General features: G+C 46.5%; 3 protein-coding genes and 1 long non-coding RNA gene across 9 annotated transcripts; 2 read left to right on the top strand and 2 right to left on the bottom strand.

Moving 5' to 3' along the window:
- The first annotated feature begins 1003 nt into the window (after positions 1–1003).
- Positions 1004–10110, top strand: nup85 (nucleoporin 85). Its single transcript, XM_035397961.1, has 19 exons — positions 1004–1163; positions 1553–1646; positions 1773–1935; positions 2250–2320; positions 2397–2440; positions 2674–2743; positions 3314–3435; positions 3698–3832; positions 5000–5122; positions 5356–5487; positions 6160–6266; positions 6363–6446; positions 6554–6619; positions 7079–7230; positions 7382–7499; positions 7604–7704; positions 8772–8923; positions 9225–9320; positions 9830–10110. Exons 1-19 carry the CDS (start codon positions 1131–1133, stop codon positions 9926–9928), a joined length of 1962 nt encoding a protein of 653 aa, XP_035253852.1. The 5' UTR covers positions 1004–1130; the 3' UTR covers positions 9929–10110.
- LOC118216628 lies at positions 3761–6314 on the bottom strand. 2 transcript variants are annotated; one of them, XR_004763044.1, is made up of 4 exons: positions 6048–6314; positions 5843–5941; positions 4231–5162; positions 3761–3885 (listed from the first exon to the last, which is right to left on the bottom strand). It is a non-coding gene; the product is annotated as an uncharacterized LOC118216628 (long non-coding RNA). The 2 variants fall into 2 exon arrangements; XR_004763043.1 differs by having other exon boundaries at positions 4231–5941.
- A 1543-nt stretch (positions 10111–11653) lies between the features above and the next one.
- mrps7 (mitochondrial ribosomal protein S7) lies at positions 11654–14020 on the top strand. The gene is made up of 5 exons (XM_035397974.1): positions 11654–11756; positions 12247–12438; positions 12799–12862; positions 12954–13121; positions 13486–14020. Exons 1-5 carry the CDS (start codon positions 11713–11715, stop codon positions 13705–13707), a joined length of 690 nt encoding a protein of 229 aa, XP_035253865.1. The 5' UTR covers positions 11654–11712; the 3' UTR covers positions 13708–14020.
- Positions 14021–14246: 226 nt separating this feature from the next.
- mif4gdb (MIF4G domain containing b) lies at positions 14247–21301 on the bottom strand. 5 transcript variants are annotated; one of them, XM_035397979.1, is made up of 6 exons: positions 21085–21301; positions 19321–19423; positions 19090–19199; positions 18324–18479; positions 17888–17980; positions 14247–17195 (listed from the first exon to the last, which is right to left on the bottom strand). In XM_035397979.1, exons 2-6 carry the CDS (start codon positions 19397–19399, stop codon positions 16968–16970), a joined length of 666 nt encoding a protein of 221 aa, XP_035253870.1. In that variant the 5' UTR covers positions 19400–19423; positions 21085–21301; the 3' UTR covers positions 14247–16967. The 5 variants fall into 5 exon arrangements, with proteins under 5 accessions (XP_035253870.1, XP_035253867.1, XP_035253866.1 ...); XM_035397976.1 differs by lacking the exon at positions 21085–21301 and adding an exon at positions 20970–21048; XM_035397975.1 differs by lacking the exon at positions 21085–21301 and adding an exon at positions 20965–21041.
- Positions 21302–21649: the final 348 nt, after the last annotated feature.

Here is a 21649-nt window from a genome sequence, read left to right as displayed (position 1 = left end):
GTCTGGGCGGGAGTGTCCTAATGCGCGTTGACATGGCATGCTCTCCGTCGCGCAATACCTCGTGCACGCGCATAAAGAACATAACCTTCTTTCTTGTTTTGTTTATAAAATAATGATAAAATCCACCAATATGTTCTTGATACATGTAAAATAGTCATTGCATGACTATATTACCAAGAGGAAATCATTTTGCTGTACATGATTAAATGTTTAAATACTGTGGAATATGTAGGTGTAAAGCCTGTTTTCTGGAAAATTCTTATGGTGAACTGTGAGCTGCAGTGGCCATCTTGTTTTTATGTCATGGAAACTGGCGCCCCTCCCCCCCTTCCCAAACACCACACCACCAGTGAAACCATGTATACTGTACCTTTTTTATTTTATTGTACATGCATAAGCTGCACTTTTCTTTAAAATTCCATTTTCTACATTCATCTCTCACATACTAATTTTCTTTAAACATTGATGCATTTTGGGAAGAGATTAATTAAAATTAGATGTAGGCTATTTATTTTTGAAACGTCTGATGTATGTGTTCAGGACCCATTTAATGCAAGATGGAGAAATCCACAAAACAGGTTCTTTTGGACTTATGTTTTACACTGGTTATCACACATATACAGTGGGCACAATGATTTTTTATATATATAAAATATATAACACTTTTATAATCCATTTAGTTAGCCAAGCGATATATAGTAAAACGACATATCTTCCCCATGTTTCCCCCATCTGTTCAAACAAATCGCGTGGGACAATTCCTTTCAACTTTGCAATGCCTATGGAAATACTTGACTTTCAAAAGTTGTAGCGCACGATGGATACATTATCTACGTCTATATATTTGGAAACCAGACCAGCTCAATTAATAAGTAATTCTAATGTGAAAGTTGAAAATGAAAATGAATCGAACGTGTATACACGACTGTGCATAAATTTCACAAATGCCGGTTCTTTTAAAGAATTACGTTCAGGCACATCGTTAGCCTTTCCTTGCTGGTGGGGTCCTTTTACTAGTCGGAGAGGCGCCGAATCTTTGCAGCTTATGGTTATGAGTATTATAAACGTGTCTTATTGTAAAACGTATTGTTTATATGAGCTTCGTTTAAACGATTATTTTCCCCAACGCAATGGAGGAGGTTGATGTCGAGCCGACAACCACAGTATGTTGTTTTTTCCAGGTGTTAGTTATCGAGCGATAACCGGTTTAATGTAGCTGAAGTCATGCTAAATTGGTAACATTTTAAAGTACATTCATAACGGCGGGGAATATGTAGATGTAACTCTTCGTATGCAGTCGAGTGTTACAGAATAATACAAACTTTCTACCTGGGCAGCTCCACAACTAATTTAGTAGGTTGTATTACCAGTCACTCGTTAGTGTCTTTGCAGTACTGGTTGTTAGCTTTCCGACGTCAAGTTGACGTACACTGACCATTAAATAGGAAAATCTCAGTTATTTGTGGTGTTTGATTGTGTGTGGGCTAATTGCAGTAGTTAATTTACGAGTGACCTCATCCGCGTTTACTGACCTAAAATTCTCACCCCTCAGCTCATTCCTGGCATCGACGTCACCCAGAAGCACCTGGGATTTGTCTGGGGCCCTGGGGACATCCTGGTCTACGAGACGAAGTACAAAGCAACAGGTAGCTTGCCGCCAGACCGTTACTGAGCTGAGCTGATGTTTCGAATGTGCTGTGTTGTTTAAGTCCCCTCGCGCGACAATCACCAAAGCATTCCCTTTAATGCATTCTCACTTGTATTTCTCTCAGGTGATCCTTCCGCAGATCAGGGCTGTCCTTCGGTTCACGTGGTCAGGAAAGACGAGGACATTTACTCGCCGATCCTGCGAAAGCTCTTTAACGAGTCTCATCACATATTCGTGGGGCTCCAGAAGATCAAAGATGACGTCCCAAGCAAAAACAAGAAATCCCAGTAAGGACCCCCCCTCGCCTGGCCAGTAAATTGTGATCACCCAAATCAAGACGGGATGAGTTTTCTTTGTAATTTCGGGAATCCATAAAGGACTGGACAATCAAGCGATTTTTTCCATGCGGTAGTATTGTCCTATATGCTGTATAGTTAAGGTTGATGAATTGAACGTGATTGACATTGTACTGAAAAATATACTTGGTAACTTTTCTTCTTTAGATTTCCAGACAATCGCCCTGCAGCGAGAACAGGTTGAGCAAAGGGTTAACTGCTTGTATAAATGATGAAGCAGTTTTAATGGGGTTTTCTGTCTTTAGGTTTGTCAGTATCAGCAAGCACTACAGATCAGTGATACGAGCATGTATGGAGGAGCTTCAGCAAGTTGCAGGTACAGTGTCTACACAGTCCTGATCTGCGTTTAATCAACAAAAACACCAGTCACTGATTTGTCTTCCTCCTCCTAGTGTCTACACGAGATGCAATTTTAGGAGCGCAGTACAACAATCAGGTATGATACAGAGTACTTCCGTGAGCCAGTGTCTCTTCTTCGATTTCTAGTAAAAAATAGTTCTGAAAGTGGACTATTTAGTCACATAATTAATCCCACACATCCTTCTGTGGGGGTAGAGGGTCTGTCTTAATCTTAACAGTTGTACGTACACACTTCCATTTTTCAACAGATTATCCAGGAGTAACGTGTCCACTTGCTCCAAATGCTGCCGTTTTAAATTTCTTTTGCAGCTTTCAATTCTGCTGGCAGTGGAGATCATCTGGAACCTGTGTGAGGTGCTGTTTATCGAAGCGGCTCCAGGTTAGCATCCATTCATTTAGCGGCATTTATTACAGAACACGCAGTTAAAGGAGGGACTTCCTGTTGATTTACTGCGGGGACTGTGGTTCTGCAGAACGCAGGCGTGCGAAAATCAGTCAGGAGGGAAAATTTCCCGGCCGTTTACCACAAACATCTCAAAAGTCCCCTTTTCATAACTGCACCTCAGTGTTTCTGTTTCAACAAAGAAAGTAGCGTTGGCCTCACGGTTCATTCCACTGAGTCATTGTTAATGCAGAACGGTTTCCCTGTTTGAGAGTTAAAGTGTGGTTCGGAAGTTGTGTTTTATGTAGTCTTCTGTTCATCGTAGGGTAGTGTACATCAGCACTGCTCTCCTGAGGGGTGGGTCTGTGGGGGTGGTTACCTGCTGCAGGTTTAGCCCTGTTGGGCTGGGAGCCTGGTACTGTGGCCGTGTCCGAAACGGCATACTTGCCTACTATTGAGTATACAAGTTGCATACAGGCTTTATGAAACTTGCGTACTCAGTAGTAGGCATGTAAGCCGTTTCGCACACGGCCAGTGCTTTCACGTCCCGCTCGTGTTCCGTTCCAGCGGGTGCCCTCCAGCTCCACCTGCTGGACTGGGTGCGTCTGCACAAGGCGGATGTGGACGAGAAGGCCCAGGAGGTGCTGCAGAGCGAGAGCCCCACGGAGCACCCGGCGTACTGGGACGTGGTAGGCTGGGGTCTCCGTCCTTCCCCAAAACACACGCCGCCCTCCCACTCCACTCCACCCCACTCCACTCCACCCCACCCCACACAAATTCCCTCTACTCACTCTGTCACTCACCGAAGTCTGCCTTTGTTCCCTGTCATCCACTCACTTGCCCCGCCCATTCTCTCATCATTCACTCATTACCTGGCCCCACCCCCTCCCCCTGCCCCATACCTCCATCTGTGCTGAACCCCTCCCCCCCCCCCCCCCGCTCCCTCCCCAGGTGACCAGCTACGTGCTCCAGGGCCGGACGGACGAGGCCAGGCAGGTCCTGGTGAAGCAGGCCTCATTTCAGCCAGCTGCCAGGGCCATGTTTAAACTCCTGGACTCCCTCCTCATGAAGATGCCCATCTTCAGCGTGAGTCGCCTTTGCTCTGGTGCCACTCGATTCTGGTTTGGAGCATTAAGACTCTGTGGGTTTAAAAAATTTTTTTTTACCGTTTATGATTCACTGCTTGTCTGATACCAATGCCGTCTTACAGGTGTGGGCGTCGGATTTAACAGTATGATGTCTGGAGTGTACACCCACAGTAAATGCTGCAGCATATGCTCAGAGTCAAATTTGGGCGAAAGCTGCAGAGAAGATTTCGATTTCAGTGTCATTACATTACATTACAGGCATTTGGCAGACGCTCTTATCCAGAGCGTCATTTACATTTACAAAAGCACACTTGTAAATGTATAAACAAAATAAAAATTTGTAATGATCTCTACTGCTGTACGTAAGGCACGGATGTGCTTTGGGTTTACTTTTACATTTTTCTCAAAGTTGTGCTGAAGTGATGGTCAGCGGTTCTCATCCTGGTTAGCGGGTTAGCGGTTCTTGTCCTGGTTAGCAGGTTAGCGGTTTGTGCCCTGGTTAGCAGGTTCTTGTCCGGGTTAGCGGTTTGTGCACTGGTTAGCAGTTCTTGTCCTGGTTAGCAGGTTAGCGGTTCTTGTCCTGGTTAGCGGTTTGTGCCCTGGTTAGCAGGTTAGCGGTTTGTGCCCTGGTTAGCGGGTTTGTATCCTGGTTAGCGGTTTGTGCCGTGGTTAGCAGGTTAGCGGGTTCGTGTCCTGGTTAGCGGGTTTGTATCCTGGTTAGCAGGTTAGCGGTTTGTGCCGTGGTTAGCGGGTTAGCGGTTCTTGTCCTGGTTAGCGGTTTGTGCCCTGGTTAGCGGGTTTGTATCCTGGTTAGCAGGTTAGCGGTTCTTGTCCTGGTTAGCGGTTTGTGCCGTGGTTAGCGGGTTTGTATCCTGGTTAGCAGGTTAGCGGTTTGTGCCGTGGTTAGCAGGTTAGCGGTTCTTGTCCTGGTTAGCGGTTTGTGCCCTGGTTAGCGGGTTTGTATCCTGGTTAGCAGGTTAGCGGTTTGTGCCGTGGTTAGCAGGTTAGCGGGTTCGTGTCCTGGTTAGCGGGTTTGTATCCTGGTTAGCAGGTTAGCGGTTTGTGCCGTGGTTAGCAGGTTAGCGGGTTTGTGTCCTGGTTAGCGGTTTGTGCCCTGGTTAGCAGTTCTTGTCCTGGTTAACTCTGCTCCCGTCTCCCTGTGCAGCCGGGCGGGACCCAGACTCTGACGGAGTTCGATGTTGAGTGGCGGCACTGGCGCGAGGAGTGTGACCGCTGTCTCCAGGACAACTCCTTCGCCAGCAACCGCCACCTGGAGGCCATCTGCAAGGTAGTCTCTGCTTGTCCAATCGGAACGCTGCACGCCATGCCTACAGCAAAGCTGTTCTGTAACACTGCTGTCATGTTTACCTCCTGGAATTAGGCAGTGTGTGTGTGTGTGTGTACAGTATGTGTGTGCGCATGCGTGTGTGTGGGTATAGTATGTGTGTGTGCGCGTGTGTTTGTACACACACTGCCTGCTGTGTGTGTACACACTCGGGTCATAGTTGGCTCTTATTGTAGATCCTGGTTGGTGACGAGGACACCCTGCTCGAGCACAAGGACCTCCTGGGGACCTGGTACCACTTCCTGGTGACCCGGCTGCTGTATTCTCATCCCACGGTTAAACCCACAGAACTGCATTACTACGCCCAGGTACCACGCGCCCTATGGGTCACAGCTGAGCGGTGCTCGCATTGTAAAAATATACACAGCGTACGAGTTTCTGTCCTACATTCTTCAGTGTGCAGTCACTTACGCACTGAAATAATGCAGAGCCACTTACTAGGTTTCAGGAAGTTTAAGTTTACATGTATTTATGTATATATTGGCTGTCTGTTGGTTATTTGAACCTGATTTTTAGTTGTAGTAGTTGAATGTTGACTTGTTAATACATGTAATGTTTGTGCAAGACTTGTGTTGCGATGGGGATTATGTCCTCCAGTTAATTTTTACTGAGGCATGTTAAGAAATTAGACAGATTTCCCTACGTGGGATAATAAACTCTTACTTGACCTGACTTGCGCTGCTGTGTCCACAGACCTGGGTCATGTTTTTTTCCCTCTTCTTCTTTGGTGGTGGTAAAATGCCAAAACACTCCCACTGATCCCTGAGAATTAAAAAAAATAAAATAAATGTTACTAACCAGAAGGTATTCTTACAATATGAAAGAATTCTGTTGTGAATATGCATGATTGAACTTGATCTGCAGGAACCCTGTTTCTAAAGAGCTTCAGTATTTCACACACAGCGTTTGAGGCAGGTCTGGGTGTTCGGTAGTGAAATGTCTCCAGAGGGATTGAAACAGTGTCCCTCTCGTGTCTCCAGTCCAGCATGGACATGTTCCTGGACACTCGCAGTGGTCCCGAGCCTCTGGACAGCATCCTGCTGGCTGCCTTCGAGTTCGACATCCACCAGGTGATCAAAGACTGCAGGTGAGCAGGCCGCACAGGTGCGCCGTGCGCAGGCCGTGAGCCTGGGGAACTAATAACATCAATAATTAATATTGTTGTTAATGTTCTCCCCCCCAGCTTCGCCCTCAATAACTGGTGGTTTGTGGCTCACCTGACAGACCTGCTGGACCACTGCAAACTGCTGCAGTCCCACAACCTGCAGTGAGTGCGCCTTACACAGGCACTTTGAGCTCTCTGAGCGGACCACAGGCTGCCGTCTTTTTAAAACGCACACGTTCATTAATCCTTCTTTGCTTCCTCGTGTTCAGCTTTGGCTCCAATCTGAGGGAGTTTCTCCTGCTGGAGTACGCCTCCGGCCTGTTCAGTCATCACAGGTGCGTATGGCCAGGTGTCTGCTGGGTTGGCTGATGTGTTTTTTACTGGCATCTCCCTATTCCAGTGTTGGAGGATTCATTTTAAATCCCCCTGTGAAGCCTGAAGGACACGAGACTCTGTTTTAACATTATGCTGTCCAAAGCATTTATCTCCCTGCGATAACTGGGTAGTGTGAGGGTGAGAATTACAGTCCAATTTCTTCTCGTTCTTTCCCCTAAATTTATTATAATTAAGTGAATTAAGTCCAAATGAATGAAGTCAGTTATATAGGTCATTGAACACCACCCAAATTTAGTGTATTCATTGTTTAATTACCATTTTAAATGACTATTAATTATATTACATTATAATTGGTAGTTTAGTGCGTAGTATCTGTAGTAACCCTGTGTTGATCCTGACCTCACAAGGGTGTGTCTAATTAACGAGCTGCTGAAATGTGCCCCCCCCCCCACCCCCAGCCTGTGGCAGCTGGCGGTGGGCTACTTTGACCACTGCCCCGAGTTTGGGAGGGTGTACCTGGAGCTGCAGGTGGAGAGGGTGCCCCTGGACTCAGAGCGCAAGGCACTGAAGGTGCTGCGGATCTGCGAGCAGAGACAGATGGCAGAGCAAGGTACACCTGTGGGGGGGTGGGGGGGGCAAGGTACACCTGCGGGGGGGGCAGAGCGAGGTACACCTGCGGGGGAGGGGGGTGTTGTAAGTGAGGACGATGACCCCGCTGAACTCTGACCCCTTGAACTCCGACCCCGGCGCGGTTCTCGCAGTGCGCAGCATCTGCAAGATCATGGCCAAGCGAGCGCTGCGGAACAACCGGCTAGGCTCCGCCCTCTCCTGGAGCATCCGCGCCAAGGACGCCGCCTTCGCCACGCTCATCTCCGAGAGGTCAGCCCCGCCCGCCCCGCCCCGCCCCGCCCCGCCCACCGCACCATGGTCCCGCCTCGGAATCGGGCTCCCGGTCTCACCCGCTCTTCCCGCCCCCTCCCCAGGTTCCTGCAGGATTACTGCGCTCACGGAACCTTCTCCGATTTGGACCTGATAGACAACCTGGGCTCCGCCATGCTGCTGAGCGACAGACTCACCTTTCTGGGTAAGAAGAGAGGGCTGGGAGGGGGGGGTACCACAGGCCCTACACCATCACTGTATACCCTCTCATACTACACCCTCTGTACCCTCTCATACTATACCCCCTATATCCTTTCACCTTATACCCCCTTATACTGTACCCTCTCACTGTATACCCTCTCATACTATACCCTCTATACCCTTTCACCTTATACCCTCTTATACTATACCCTCTATACCCTTTCACCCTCTTATACTGTACCCTCTCACTGTATACCCTCTCATACTATACCCTCTATACCCTCTCATACTATACCCTCTCACCTTATACCCTCTCATACTACACCCTCTATACCCTTTCACCTTTTACCCTCTATACCCTTTCACCTTATACCCGCTTATACTATACCCTCTCACCGTATACCCTCTCATACTATACCCTCTATACCCTTTCACCTTATACCCTCTTATACTATACCCTCTCACTGTATACCCTCTCATACTATACCCTCTATACCCTCTCATACTATACCCTCTATACCCTCTCACTGTATACCCTCTCATACTATACCCTCTATACCCTCTCATACTATACCCTCTCACCTTATACCCTCTTATACGATACCCTCTCACTGTATACCCTCTCATACTATACCCTCTATACCCTCTCACTGTATACCCTCTCATACTATACCCTCTCATACTATACCCTCTCATACTATACCCTTTCACCTTATACCCTCTTATACTATACCCTATATACCCTTTCACCTTATACCCTCTTATACTGTACCCTCTATACCCTCTCATACTACACCCTCTATACCCTCTCATACTATACCCTCTATACCCTTTCACCTTATACCCTCTTATACGATACCCTTTCAGCTTATACCCTCTCATACTCTACTCATTACCACTGACCCCATATTAATGACCTGCCTGTCTGCAGCAAACTAGGGGCAGGCACATATTTAAATACATTTAAATACTTTAATGAAGAAATACTGCAGATCCTTGCTGAGAATTTTCTGTGTGTGTGCGTACGTGTGTATGTATGCATTTGTGTCACGTGTCCATGTGCATTTACAGGGCAGTATCGTGAGTTCCATAAGCTGTATGGAGAGACGCGCTTTGCTGAGGCGGCTACACTCCTGCTGTCGCTGATGACGGCTAAGATAGCGCCGCAGAGCTTCTGGATGACGCTGCTGACGGACGCTCTGCCTCTGCTGGAACAGAGACAGGTGAGCACAGTGCCGCCGGGCCTGGCAGCTAGCTGGCTAACGCTTCTGCTAGCTGACTAACGCTTCGCCCTGCTGGCTAATGCTTCGGCTAGCTGGCTAACACTTTGGCTAGCATTTTAATATCGCCATCTAGGATTCAATAGGCTGGATCAGTCGCACAGTCATAATATTTGTATCACAATGACAACTAGCCTAGACTGTAGTTCGGTAATAATGTCTCTCAAAGGGCATCAGAATGATACAGACGGGCTGGTCTGAATTTTAGCGCAGGTGCTAAGCGAGTCTCCCCTTTTTCTGGAAGGTGATCTTTTCGGCGGACCAGACGTACGAGCTCATGCACTGCCTGGAGGAGCTGACCGCGGGCAACGCCGGACCCAGCCTGGATCAGTCCATGCAGGTCATACATTCCCTCAGTTTCATTCTCTTGTACTTGCTGAACTGTTTTGTTAAGATTAAAAATGATCATTAGCTCCAGCTGATGTCCATGTGTAAAATAATAATTGGTTGCGGATGTGCAGAAATGCACAGCTGAAATGTTGTAAAAACTACATTCAAAATGGTGGCTTTGCATGTTTCCGAGATCCCGGTGGATGTCTTTGTGGTAAAAAGTTAGCAAAATGCCGTTGAGGTGAAAACCCGGCTACATTCGGTTGAAAAGTGAAGGTTTGTCTCCCCACTAGGACGTAGCCAGGCTATTTGCAAGTGAAAGCTGAGCTATATTTGGGGGGGGGGGGGTTAACCCAGCCTGTTCATGTGAAAACATCTCTCAGCCTGGAGTTCCACCCCTCTAGATGTCTACAAGGAGGCTGTACCTGTAATGCATTTGAAGTGCATGTGTGCAAGTCTGTGTTTACTAAATGCAGCCTGAGAACTGACTATCTGATACCCTCCCCCCTTTCTCCTCAGGACGCGGATATAGAAACGACCAAGGTGGAGCTGCTGCGTCTGGCTCTGGCCCGGAACCTGGCTCAGGCCATCGTGAAGGAAGGGACGGTGGAGGGCTAGCGCCCGACGAGGCGGGGTGGCTAGCGTACGCCCAGGGACGAGCGCACAGTGGATGGCTGGTTCATGCTTGCCCCAACCCACCTCACTCCCCACCCCATTGTCTACTGCTGTACATACACTTCATTGCATCTGATCAACATGTGTTCTTTGATAATAAAACCTTTTTCAATTTTTTGCATAAGCTGATTCCAAGTTGTAGTTTAATTGTGTGTGTGTTTGTGTTTGTGTGTGCGTGTGTTTTTGGAGGGTGGTTGTTATAGTTATAGTGCTGGTTAATAAAGCGTTTTTTTTAATCAACATTGTGTTCATATAAAAAAGTAGGATTTCATACAGTGAAAGACAACGATGTGTTAGCTCTTCACCTATAAATCTCTGCTAGTACAGAGCAGTGCAACAGTATAGCATCAAAATTCTCCACTCCCAAAAACACAATAGCTAATACTTCTCACTGTATAACAGGCTAAATGGCACACGCAGATTGTTGTTTACTGCAGTACCAGTTCAGTCCAAAGAAAATCAGATGAGGTTGAGTTAATTTTACAATCAAATTGAGCAGAAAACTGCCAAGTAAGGAGGAAAATCAGCAGATGCTGTGGCTCTCCAGGTTCAAGGTCCGGGGACCTCTATGAAGGAAACTGCTAGATTAACTGAGATTGTGTTGAACTGCATTGGCTAGGAGGAACACATCTAATTCCCTGGCAACTTCCGTTAATTACTTGACTATCCAATCATTTGTGCTATATGACATTTTAGAAGACATTCTTGATGAGGTCATTAACAGCTGAAGTCTTGTGTCCCTAAGTGGGTTTACTGCAGTCCAATGTGAGTGAACCAGCGTCTGTGTACACAGCTGATGTCCTAATGAGACCTGGGAAAACCTGGACACAAAATGCCACACATGCACGGGTCCTCCAGGAACCACAGATCTGAGAAATGTGTCCTGGATTGAGGCCCTGTGACTATTCAATTAATCTTCCATTGATTTCATGGTAATACATATTTTAAAAAAGAACTGGATTGTTCAACGGTCCTTAAAATATAAATTCTGGTGACAAGGCCAGCGTACTATTCTCAATAAAAGTGTCTGTTGTTTCATAGAATAGCAACATGAGACTGGGGCAATCATGAGTCACAAGGGCTAGGCTATATTTGTGCCTCCCAGGCTAAAAACATACTTAAAAAAATAAATAAATCATACTTCTTTAATTGAATGAATTGTGTGCTCTCAGATTCCCAACACAAAACCCTAATCATCTATTATTTCGGACTTAAAGCAGTTTCTTATCACAGAACAAAAGCACATAGGTGTATTTTAGACCTTTGGTCTACACAGACACACACAATATAATTAAAATTCTCAACAACATTGCTGCATAAAGTGGCGAGTTAACGAGTTTATAAAATAAACATTCCATTTTTAATGTTTACGAAATCTAGCTTGGTTAAATTAAATGGTCAGTTTTAACGAGTCTTCGGGCTCTTACCTGTAGAAACGGGTCAGCACCGGTGTGAAATTCCCATCGGGAATTCCACAAGAGTATTCAAAATTTTTTACTTAACTTTCCCACTCTGATTCGAAGATTTTTTTTCCGGAGAAACAATAAACGAGGCTCGTGACACTATTTTTCTTGCTGGTAATTAGTCAATTACAAAGCAACTGAATGCACAAATTGACATCCTTCATTATGGCCATCGATCGCCCTCTTCTGTAATTCAGAAGTTCGTGAGCAATCAGGCAGTATTATTGACAGCCTACGCAGAGGTCCTTCGCCACACGTTTCAAGATGGCTGCGTCCATCGTAAATTTTTTGAAACCTTGGACACCCAGGTAAAATTAACTTATTCATTTGTGACTAAAATGATCGGAGAAGATTCGCGTTTTGCATCACATTAATACTTATTTTTACTACGCTTTCTATACATCACTGTTATGAATCGAAATGTAACTGTCGATAGGCCTGCAAGATGACTATGCCACTGTATAGCTAGCTACCTTGTCCATTGGTTAACATGTAATTTAGCTACAGGTACAGAAAGTGCTATGCTGCGGACAGTAGGGAAACCATTAATTAATATTATAAATGAATCAGACTTCGTTAAATTGGGCATTCGGTAAATTGGCTAAGTTGGGTAGTTTACGTTAGTTATCCGATTACAATCCATACTGCGCTAGTTTTCTCATTTAATTTATTCAGCATTGAAAAGAGCAGATTGTTTGATGAGGTGCATTGGCGTCTTGACCGACCTCGATCCACCTACCTATTAGACCTTTTTTCCTCAATTTTTTTTTTCCATAACTGTTTACTGCGCTGTTTTAGCGTTTTGGTGGCGAGATGGACGAGGTACAACCCTTACTACCTGGAGCCAGAACCTCGAAAGGAAGTGTACAGCATACCTGAAACGGAACTGTCCGAGGAGGAAATAAAGGAGCGCGAGCTGAAAGCGGTCAGGCCGATAAAAGCAGCTCCGCCCGGGCTTACCAGCTCCGTTTTCAGCGACCCGATAATAAGGTGTGGGACACTATAAACATGAACACGGGCGCCGTTGCAGTTGTAATGTTGGGATACCCGACTCTCTGGGCCCTGTTTCACGAAGCTAGTTGGACAACTTCACCGAGTAAAACCTGCAACAGCTCCTTTTAATTCAGTCCATGGCAGGGTTGTGGGTTCCGGGTTTTTACTGATTCATGAAATACCGCCAGGATTACCGATTTAGCTGGCTAACTGCAGTGAAAACCCGGAACCCTCCCAAATTTGGAACATGGATTCAATTCAATTACATGTGCGACAAACCAGCAAAAAAACTGCAGATTTACCTGTCAGTTGAAATGACATTATACTAATCAATGTACCTTTTTTTTTTTTAAATAGTAAATTTGTCAATATGATCATGCAAGATGGCAGAAAGGTTCTGGCCAGGAGTATCATAACACAGGTATGCAGGTAACAGCGTTTATCATGGTCCATACCTGGCTGATGGCTCTGGGCACTGCTGCTTATGTTTCTGGGGCTCTTCCTCTGTTCAGACTCTGGAGGGCATAAAGAGGATCCAGGTGGAGAAGTACCACAAAGCCCCCGACGCCCAGAAGCCTGAGATCGAGTGCAATCCTCACGCCATTTTCCACCAGGCCCTGGAGAACTGCAAGCCGGTGGTGGGCCTGATGACCGTGCAGAGGGGCGGAAAGAACTACCAGGTCAGTGGCGACTGACCCCACAGTGAGTTCTGAATCCGCTGCAGTTGTCACGGTCACCGGTGGTATTTCCTTCTGCAACAAAACATACAGGAAGTGATCAGCTGGACACCTCGTTTCTCTATTAGAATGTTCCCCGTTTTATTTACTGCCCTGTACTGGGGTACCTGGGGTTATTGGCAGTGCAAATATTGTGTTAATTACACGTGCTGTCTCCGGGGGACCTTTCGGTCACCCGAGGGTCAGAGGGTCAGAGGTGACAGGCCGAGGGTCAGAGGTGACAGGTCGAGGGTCAGAGGTGACAGGCCGAGGGTCAGAGGTGACAGGAAGCGAAGCTGAGGCTAACGCAGGTGTGCCCGCCGCGCAGGTGCCCACCCCTCTCACGGACAACCGGCGGCGTTTCCTGGCGATGAAGTGGCTGGTCACCGAGTGCCGGGACGGCAAGCACCGGCGCACGCTCATGCACGAGAAGCTGAGCCAGGAGCTGCTGGACGCCTTCGCCAACAAGGGCAAGGTGGTGAAGAAGAAGCACGACCTGCACAAGATGGCGGAGGCCAACCGAGCGTTCGCACACTACCGCTGGTGGTAAAAAAACAAAAAAACAAAAACAAACCACGCTTCATTTTGCTTGTTGTTACAGTAATGATGGTTGGCCCTAGGGGATTGGGTGTTACTGAAGTGTAATTGCTTGGGAAAGGCGGGGGGGGGGTCCTCGATCTCTGTTGTGGAGCAAGGTTGACGTAATGGTTGGGCCCCATTCTAAAGGACACGGAATGGAGGACTTCATATGAGGATTATACTTATTGTAATGTATATAAATATTGAATAAATTGGACATTGCATTGTTTTCTTATGATTGTATGATATGCCAGAGTAATTAAATATGACTTTCTACAGTGTCAGCTGCTGTATTTGGTTTCTCATTGGCATCTGGAGACTGGTTGGGCCTCTAGTATTATTATTTTTTACACATTTAGCATGTTCAATCAGGCTGTTGTGGAAACGTCTGCACTTATTGTGCTTCATACATTTATGTAATAAATTATCAGTTCCAGTTTTCTAGAGAGTGCTGTGTTTTTCCCTACCATTTGGAGAATGGACCATTTTTGTTCATCAATTAAATCAGAAGGCAGTTCAAAACATTTTTTATTTTAACAATTCAGGTTCAAACAGGAATTTATGTAGAAATTCAGCAGTACAAAAACACAAGGGGAAGAAAAACTTCCCATATTTAATAACCTGACAAAAGCTTTGTTTTTTTTCCTCTGATTTTAACAGAAATCTTCTAAATGTGGACATCTTAGAAAAATATTTGGAACAGAATACTGAAACCTGTCTTGACCCGGAGAACTCTAGTCTTCTGTACAAAAAGAAATACAAAATACAGCTCTGAGCAGAAACTCCTGGGGTTTGAATCCATCTCCGACCATCCATGTATTCCCGCTAATGGGATGGACCACTGTCAACTTTCAGACACACGCGATGCCGCAGTGATTTTTACTGAGTTCAGCGTTCTAACTTTTACCGTTAGTTTGTAATGTGCAAGCTCAAAAAAAATGTCATGTCAAAATTGTGTTGTCTGCACTACAGTGCTAGCAAGTGGCCAATCTGTGCTATATTTTAACCAGATCGCTATGATATTTAAGGTAAATTTAATTACTTTTAATGAATCCATTTTTAAATGTTAAGAGCTGGTAACTCACAAATAAATAACTATGCAGTATTACAATATGCAACAACTTTTTAAACAGGGTGACCGTCCCTATTCCACACTACAAAACCCTTTCCTCATTGGTCAGTTTGGCCAAAGTTGTTTCAGTGGTTTTCTTCACTGTTCTGAATGGAAGACAATTCAGGCAGGCAGGTGTCAGGATTCAAGATTCCATACTTCAAATAGCTCCTTTCCTTGAACACAAAGTTTATAAACTTGGACCTCCACACAACCGTGTAATAGATTTTCTGTGAGTGAAGCAGGTTTAAAAATAAAAAATAAAAAATCAATTCAATCAGTGTTACTGTTTCTTTAAGAGGCCTGTGTTATGTGAGCAGGTATCACCTCCTACAGCTGCAGCCTCACTGTAGTGAGGTTCTCCTCTCATCCTGTGAGTGTGCAGAACTAAAGCACCACCACGATTGGCTCTCCCATAAGTCTCAACAGCAGTGTCACAGAATTCTGAGTCGGATACTTTCGGTTAAATCCGATCTCGGTTCCCCCCGGTTTATGGCTCCAGTCGAGAGACTTTAAACACGGCACCCATCGTTAGGACCACGGATGGACACACAGGCGCGTGAACGAGGTTAATTAAGCTCACATTCACACTGCAGAGAGAAGCAGAGCAATCGGTGCTACGCTAAGAGCCAGTCTTCCACACGGCACCTCAGTGTCCACCCCAGGGCTGCAGGACCGGCCCAGCTAAGAGACCAAAGCAGAATAACCTTCCAGAGTCCAAGCCTGCTGTCGGGTAAACATGTTCACGCGCTGCGATTCTGTGGCCGTTCCGCATTTAAAGTGAAAATTTTAACAGAAAACAGCAGATTTGTCTGTTCCTAGCACCAATGAAACGCTCGTACCGCAGAGGAGCCACCTGCAGCGCAGCGGAGAAGTCAGGGTTTCTGTGTATTGCTGTGCCTATGTGCTCTACTTTAGGGAAATTCCAGAGAACTACCTTGGTGACCTAAACATCCTGACCACATCCTGGTGTGTAAACTCCACAGCTGGCTGGTGACAATATTTTAGAGTATAGATGATGAAACGAAAGCAACGCATAATTCTCCAGTTCAGCTGAGCACAGTTTTCTCCACATATCAAAGCTGGTTCGGTTATTCTCCATTAAGTCCAAACTGACTTATAATAACCATACAGACCAGTTCCTATAAACTGGTTTCTTCGGATGCTACTGACTTCAGCTCTACGCAGAGGGTGGAACTTCAGAATGTAAGATAAAGTCAACTGATAATTCTCAAAATTAAATAAGAGTAAAAAACAAAAGATTTTGCAACTGACAGCCCTCCACATAGTGCTATAATGAACTTGACAGTCTCAAAAGAACAGCACCAGTGCATGAGTTAACTTAGAATCATATTACACCATTTGATTTTGCGAAGCATGACCCCAGACCAATACACTAGCCTCTACACAATAAAAAATTTTTTTGGGCTGTACTCGTATCTCAAACGGAGCAGCTGTGTTTGGTTCTGTGTGTCTTCTTCACACACAGAAAACTATTTTTACAAATGAAAGTTGGAGTTTTCCCACCAACCGAGGAGAATGCTATATCAGGACATGGGAGGAGCTTCAGAACACACTTGTATTTCTAAACTAATTTAGCAAAATCCCACCAATAACAGCCTCCTGAACATAACTCAAATTCCACTTCAAAGAACCCCAAAGCTCCAAGCTAGCCTCAGTCCACTGCACATACGCATACGCTTTTTTTAAATAAACCCACCGCACTTCAACTCGCACCTTCTTGGTCTGGGCTCCAGTACGAATGGAGCGCTCGTCTTCAGAGAAACCGGTCTCTCTAAACCAGCGGTGACCAATCACGTGCCACGGAGGGCCGAGAGTACGCAGGTTTTCATTCCAACCAATCGTTGCACACTACTGATTTCACTACCCAAATCACCATCAACCAGAGCGAAGGAACTAATTATTTATTTTCATATAAATATGAATAAAAACCTGCATACCCTCAGCCATCCATTGCACACAACTGGGTACCGCTGCTCTAAACCTAGTTAAATATTCACTCTCCCCTCCCTCCCCCACTCTTAATGGAGTGGTCAGCAGGCCCCGCCTCCTCCTCCAGGCCCCGCCCCCAGACTCCAGGCCCCGCCCCCTCCCAGGCCTCAGTCGGCCACCTCGCTGTAGTAGTACTTCTGCGCCGTGTCGCTGAGCTGCCAGCCCCCCGCGCGGAACTCCAGGATCTCCAGCAGCAGCAGCCGGGCCATGGAGCCCAGGCCCTCCTCCAGCAGGAAGCCGTCGCGCAGCACGAAGAAGAGGTCGTCCATGCGCTGCGCGCTCATCCGCTCCAGCTGGTCCCCGATGCGGTGCAGCTGCAGCACCAGGCAGTCCACCTGCGCCAGGGGGCCACAGCGACACACTCACGCTCAGCCAGGAAAGGGCAAACGCAACAGTCTAAGGCTCTGGGTTTAGAACGGGGGCTTCACGGACCCCTGGAAGGTACGGTAGGGGGTCCCCAGCTTGACTTGAAATGCAATGACTATAGAAATATAGCCTTCATCTATATTGTTAAATATAACCCTTTATAACCCATGATGGGGGGTCCCTGGATGTGAAAAAGTTGAAAAGCCCCAATTCAGGCAGCAAGCAGTCATCAGTGCCAGAGATGCAGGACGGAGACTGAGGATATAGCACTTTAAGTAGCAAACAGGTTTCATAATTAACACTGAGAATGGTGTGAACTGGTGTGGGTTCAGTCTGCAGCGGTGGCAGTGTAGTACAATGGAACCCCTTTGGGGGTTATGAGAACTTAAGGCACTGGCCTTGTACCCAAAAGTTTGCAGGTTTGATTCCCTGGCAGGACACTGCCGTTGTACCCTTGAGCAAGATACTTACACCTGCATTGTGACATCAGCATTAGAATGTTCAGTGTAGAACGTTCCAAAACCATATTTGTGATCCTACAGTGTCTTGCGTGTTAAGCTCATACAGACATGGAGTTGGCGGAGGACGCTTCACGTGGCTTGTGTGCTACGCACAGGCTGGTGTGACATATTTGGGGGGCCCTGAGGGGGGACACACGCACCTCCTCCTCGTTCTTCAGCGAGTCGGCCTGGGCCAGACGGAACAGGCAGTCGTACACCGGGTGCACCAGAGCCATCATGGGCATGTTGTTCACCTGAAGCAGGAGACGCAGAGATATCACCAAACCACGCCTCACCTTCAGAAAACCTGTGTGTGAGTGTGTTTGTGCGCGCGTGCATGTGTGTGCGCGAGTGTGTGTGTGTAAGTATGTGTATGTGTCGGCACGCGTGTGTGCGTTTGTGTGTGCGTGTGTGTGTGTGTTTGTGCACGCGCGTGTGTGTGTGTGGGCAGGCACAGCCTGAAGTGTATGCGCACTCTTTTGCAGTGCTAGCCAGAAGCTCAACTTCAGTTCCTCAGATCGATGATGAAACCTGGACTGAGCATTAATCTCATAACCGAAGCGTTCGTGCCCCGCCCGGCGGCGGCGTGGCCCGTACCTTGAGGTAGTCGAAGATGTTGCAGATGAAGGTGACGAAGCACACCCACTCCTGCAGGGAGCGGCTCCGCGTCTCCTCCCGGGCCTGGAACTCCTGCTGCAGGCGGTTCAGGAGGTTCCGGCGGAAAATGCTGCCATTGTTCACCTTGGCCTCTGCCTGGGGGGGAGGTGCGGAGAGGAGAGGCTGTGACGCCGCGTCCGCTTTCACACTGCGGGCTTACAGCAGGCACCGCTTATCCAAAGCAGCTAGCGCTGCCTGAAAAACAGAGCTTCTGAAAGACACCCGACCCGTTAAATTTCTGTGGAATTTGGGATGTGCCGGTAGTGAGCGGCAGTTTCCCTTCGTCAACATGTCTATTTCCAGAAATTTCTGCACACTCCTGGTCCTGTGATTGGGGATTTCTGGACTTGGATATTCCGCATTAATTTATGGACTCTGCCCACACTGAAACTTCACAGCGTGTGCTCAGGATGTGGACGGCCAAGTCTGGTAATTTATGCCAAGTGTCTGGACAAGAACACCTCCGTGCACGACATTATACCCGTTTCTGACACGAAACTGCGGTTTCCGACGCAGGACTGCGGTTTCCGACACCGACGCTTGCCGCCCACGGCAGGAAACGCGTCCGTTTCCAAAATTTAAAAAAAATAAACGGACAGAAACTGAACAATTCTCAACCAACGTGCCTTAAAATGTCAGTAAAAATACGGCTACCGCACACGAGCGCCCACGCGATAGCAGAACCCCAGGGTCCGTAGATCCGTACCTGGACTATGGTGTAGCAGATGCGTCCAGCTTCCTTACTGAACACCTGGTCCTTCAGAGACTGGTCCACAATCACGCTGGAGACCTTCTCCAGGTCCACCGAGCTGGGATCTAAACACGGAACAAGGAAAGCCCTTCTGTTTTAAACCCTCAGGCAAATGCAGCACGGTGCCGGTGCGGTTCTGCTGCTCGAACCCAGCACGCACTCGGACCTGGCGCGCCTTACACGGACCTTTCAGCGCCGTCTTCAGCAGGTTCTGGGTCTCCGGGTCGAAGGACTGGATCTTGTAGTCCTCTTTAGAGTTCTCCATGACGTCCGAGGGACAAGCACAACCCTGACAGACACAGACCCACACAACCTATAAGAGACAAGCGCTGTATAACCGGACATTTTCATATGAAAGAGTAATTTGGTATCACTCAAACAGAATAGACTACGTGGCAGTGGGGTGGCCCGTCCTCCTTAAAGACACAGTGCGTCTCAGTGTAACACTGGTTTGGATCTAAATTTTGACCTATATAGAAAACTGAACAAACCCAATTTGTTGGAAAAGTTAACCTACTCCCATTATTGCACCTACTCCCTTAATGTACATACAATGGACATACAGCTAATCAAGAGATTCACTCAGCTTCACTCCGTTGTTTTCCAAAAGCAATGTTATTATGTGTTAAACAAGGACGTGTGAATAGCAAGACTTGTGTTCACACTAAAGCCCTATACTACAACAGCAGCTGCATCCTAGACTTGTAAAAGGTCATCATTTACCGAGGGATAAAAAGGACTAGGTTATATAGCCAGTGAATCCCAAATGCTATTACTTCAAAAATAACATCAAACACTTTTCTATTCAGAACCCATATGTATATTTAATTACTATATACTTAGCCTGTATTAATTTGTCAAATTTTCATATGAGCGTAAATTTATGTCTCGGTAATTTCCTGGTTTCGCTCTATTTATGGCCCCGTGTGAATATTTCGTGACTATTTTCACCTGGTGACGCTCAGAATTCAGTGATCTTTACATCACCTGGATGGGACACCGTGCACACTGAACTCACAGATCCGCATACTAAGCTTGACATATAACACAAGCTCGCTCTATGTTGTAACCATGGTTATTAGCCCGTTAGCATGTTAACCATTTGCATTCAAAAATGACTGCGTGTCTAACATTAACCCAACTGGATAATAAACCTACGCAGTTGCAGTAGTGATCTAACTAGTTTCCCAGGTACGGGTATAGCTGGCTCGCTAGATAACAACACTTGATTAAACGCAATGATGAACTCCATCCGTGCTATAACGTTAGCTACCTCTGGCAGATGCCAAGAAAACTAGCGTTAGTGCACGCTTCTTCGCAAACAAAGTTTGTCCAAACTAGCTAGCTAAAATGTAACCTCGTGTAGCTAATGCTATGTAGCCTAGTTAACCGTTTACGTGCACCTTCTCACACCACTCAAACGCTTTTAGACGTTCACCGTACCGCGAAGCACTTCACAACGGTACCATGCACCTAGCTCACGGTAACTCTTCACACTTCATTGAGCAGTGTCAGTAGTACGAAACTGTGCTCGTGGTGTACGAACTGGAAATGCACTATTCGAAATGCATGTTTTAAAAACTAGAAAAGAACAGAACTGGGCACCGAACTGGTTAACTCATTTCCTTGAACTAAGAAAAGTTAACCACACGCTAGACCAGCTTAACGTTGTTTAGCTTGCTTGCCTGCTGGAAATACAACAGAACATGGCTAACTGAAGCGAAGCGGTGTCCTTACTTGTCACACACAGTATTTTAAACCAAACAGACACGGCAACAAATGAAGGTTGTTTTTTTGATAATCATGAGTAAACTAGCTAGCAATTCTTACGCTACTTTATTTCAACTTCACTCCGCGCGACGTTTCATTTCCAACCACCACGGATTTCCTTTCCGCTTTTTAGGTCACTTCCTGAAAGCATATAACTACCTACCAGAGACTGCTACCTACCGCTTCATTTTCAGCAGGCCATGCGCTGGCCCACTAAATGCGACCAAACAGTCGTCAATTCTGGTGTCATAAGGATCGTTTCAACTGCGCATCTTCTGAGCTCCGTTGAATGTTTGTGAATAAACACTTCGCTCATGAGGACGAATTTTGCACAGGCGAGTACACCATGCTTGTATTACAGAGCATCACTGGGAGCGTATTAAGAGAGCCATGATACTACGTTTCCCAAGAATCGCTTTACAAAACAGTTTAACAGACCCTTGCTTATTTACGGGGGTCGATAATACGGGCGCTGTATGGATGTGCTAATAATGAAATCATATTAATCTATTCAAGTTTATCGGCTCTGTTATAACACTGACACACCGTCCAGATAAAATAGCATTATATGTTTGATAACATTAGGCTATGCTACCTTGCCATGGGGTGGCAGCATAGCATCATGATTAGGACAGTGTGCTTAAAGAGTTTATAAGCTTAAGAGGTTGTAACTTCTGAGGTTGTCGTAAGCTTAAGAGCTTAATTCCCAGGTGTGGCAGTTCCGTTGTACCCTTGAACAACGTAC

This window comes from Anguilla anguilla, chromosome 17, assembly GCF_013347855.1.
Source record: "Anguilla anguilla isolate fAngAng1 chromosome 17, fAngAng1.pri, whole genome shotgun sequence".
NCBI classification, from domain to species: domain Eukaryota; kingdom Metazoa; phylum Chordata; class Actinopteri; order Anguilliformes; family Anguillidae; genus Anguilla; species Anguilla anguilla.
Note: the sequence above shows the minus strand (reverse complement) of the source record. Positions and strands in the feature narration are given on the sequence as shown.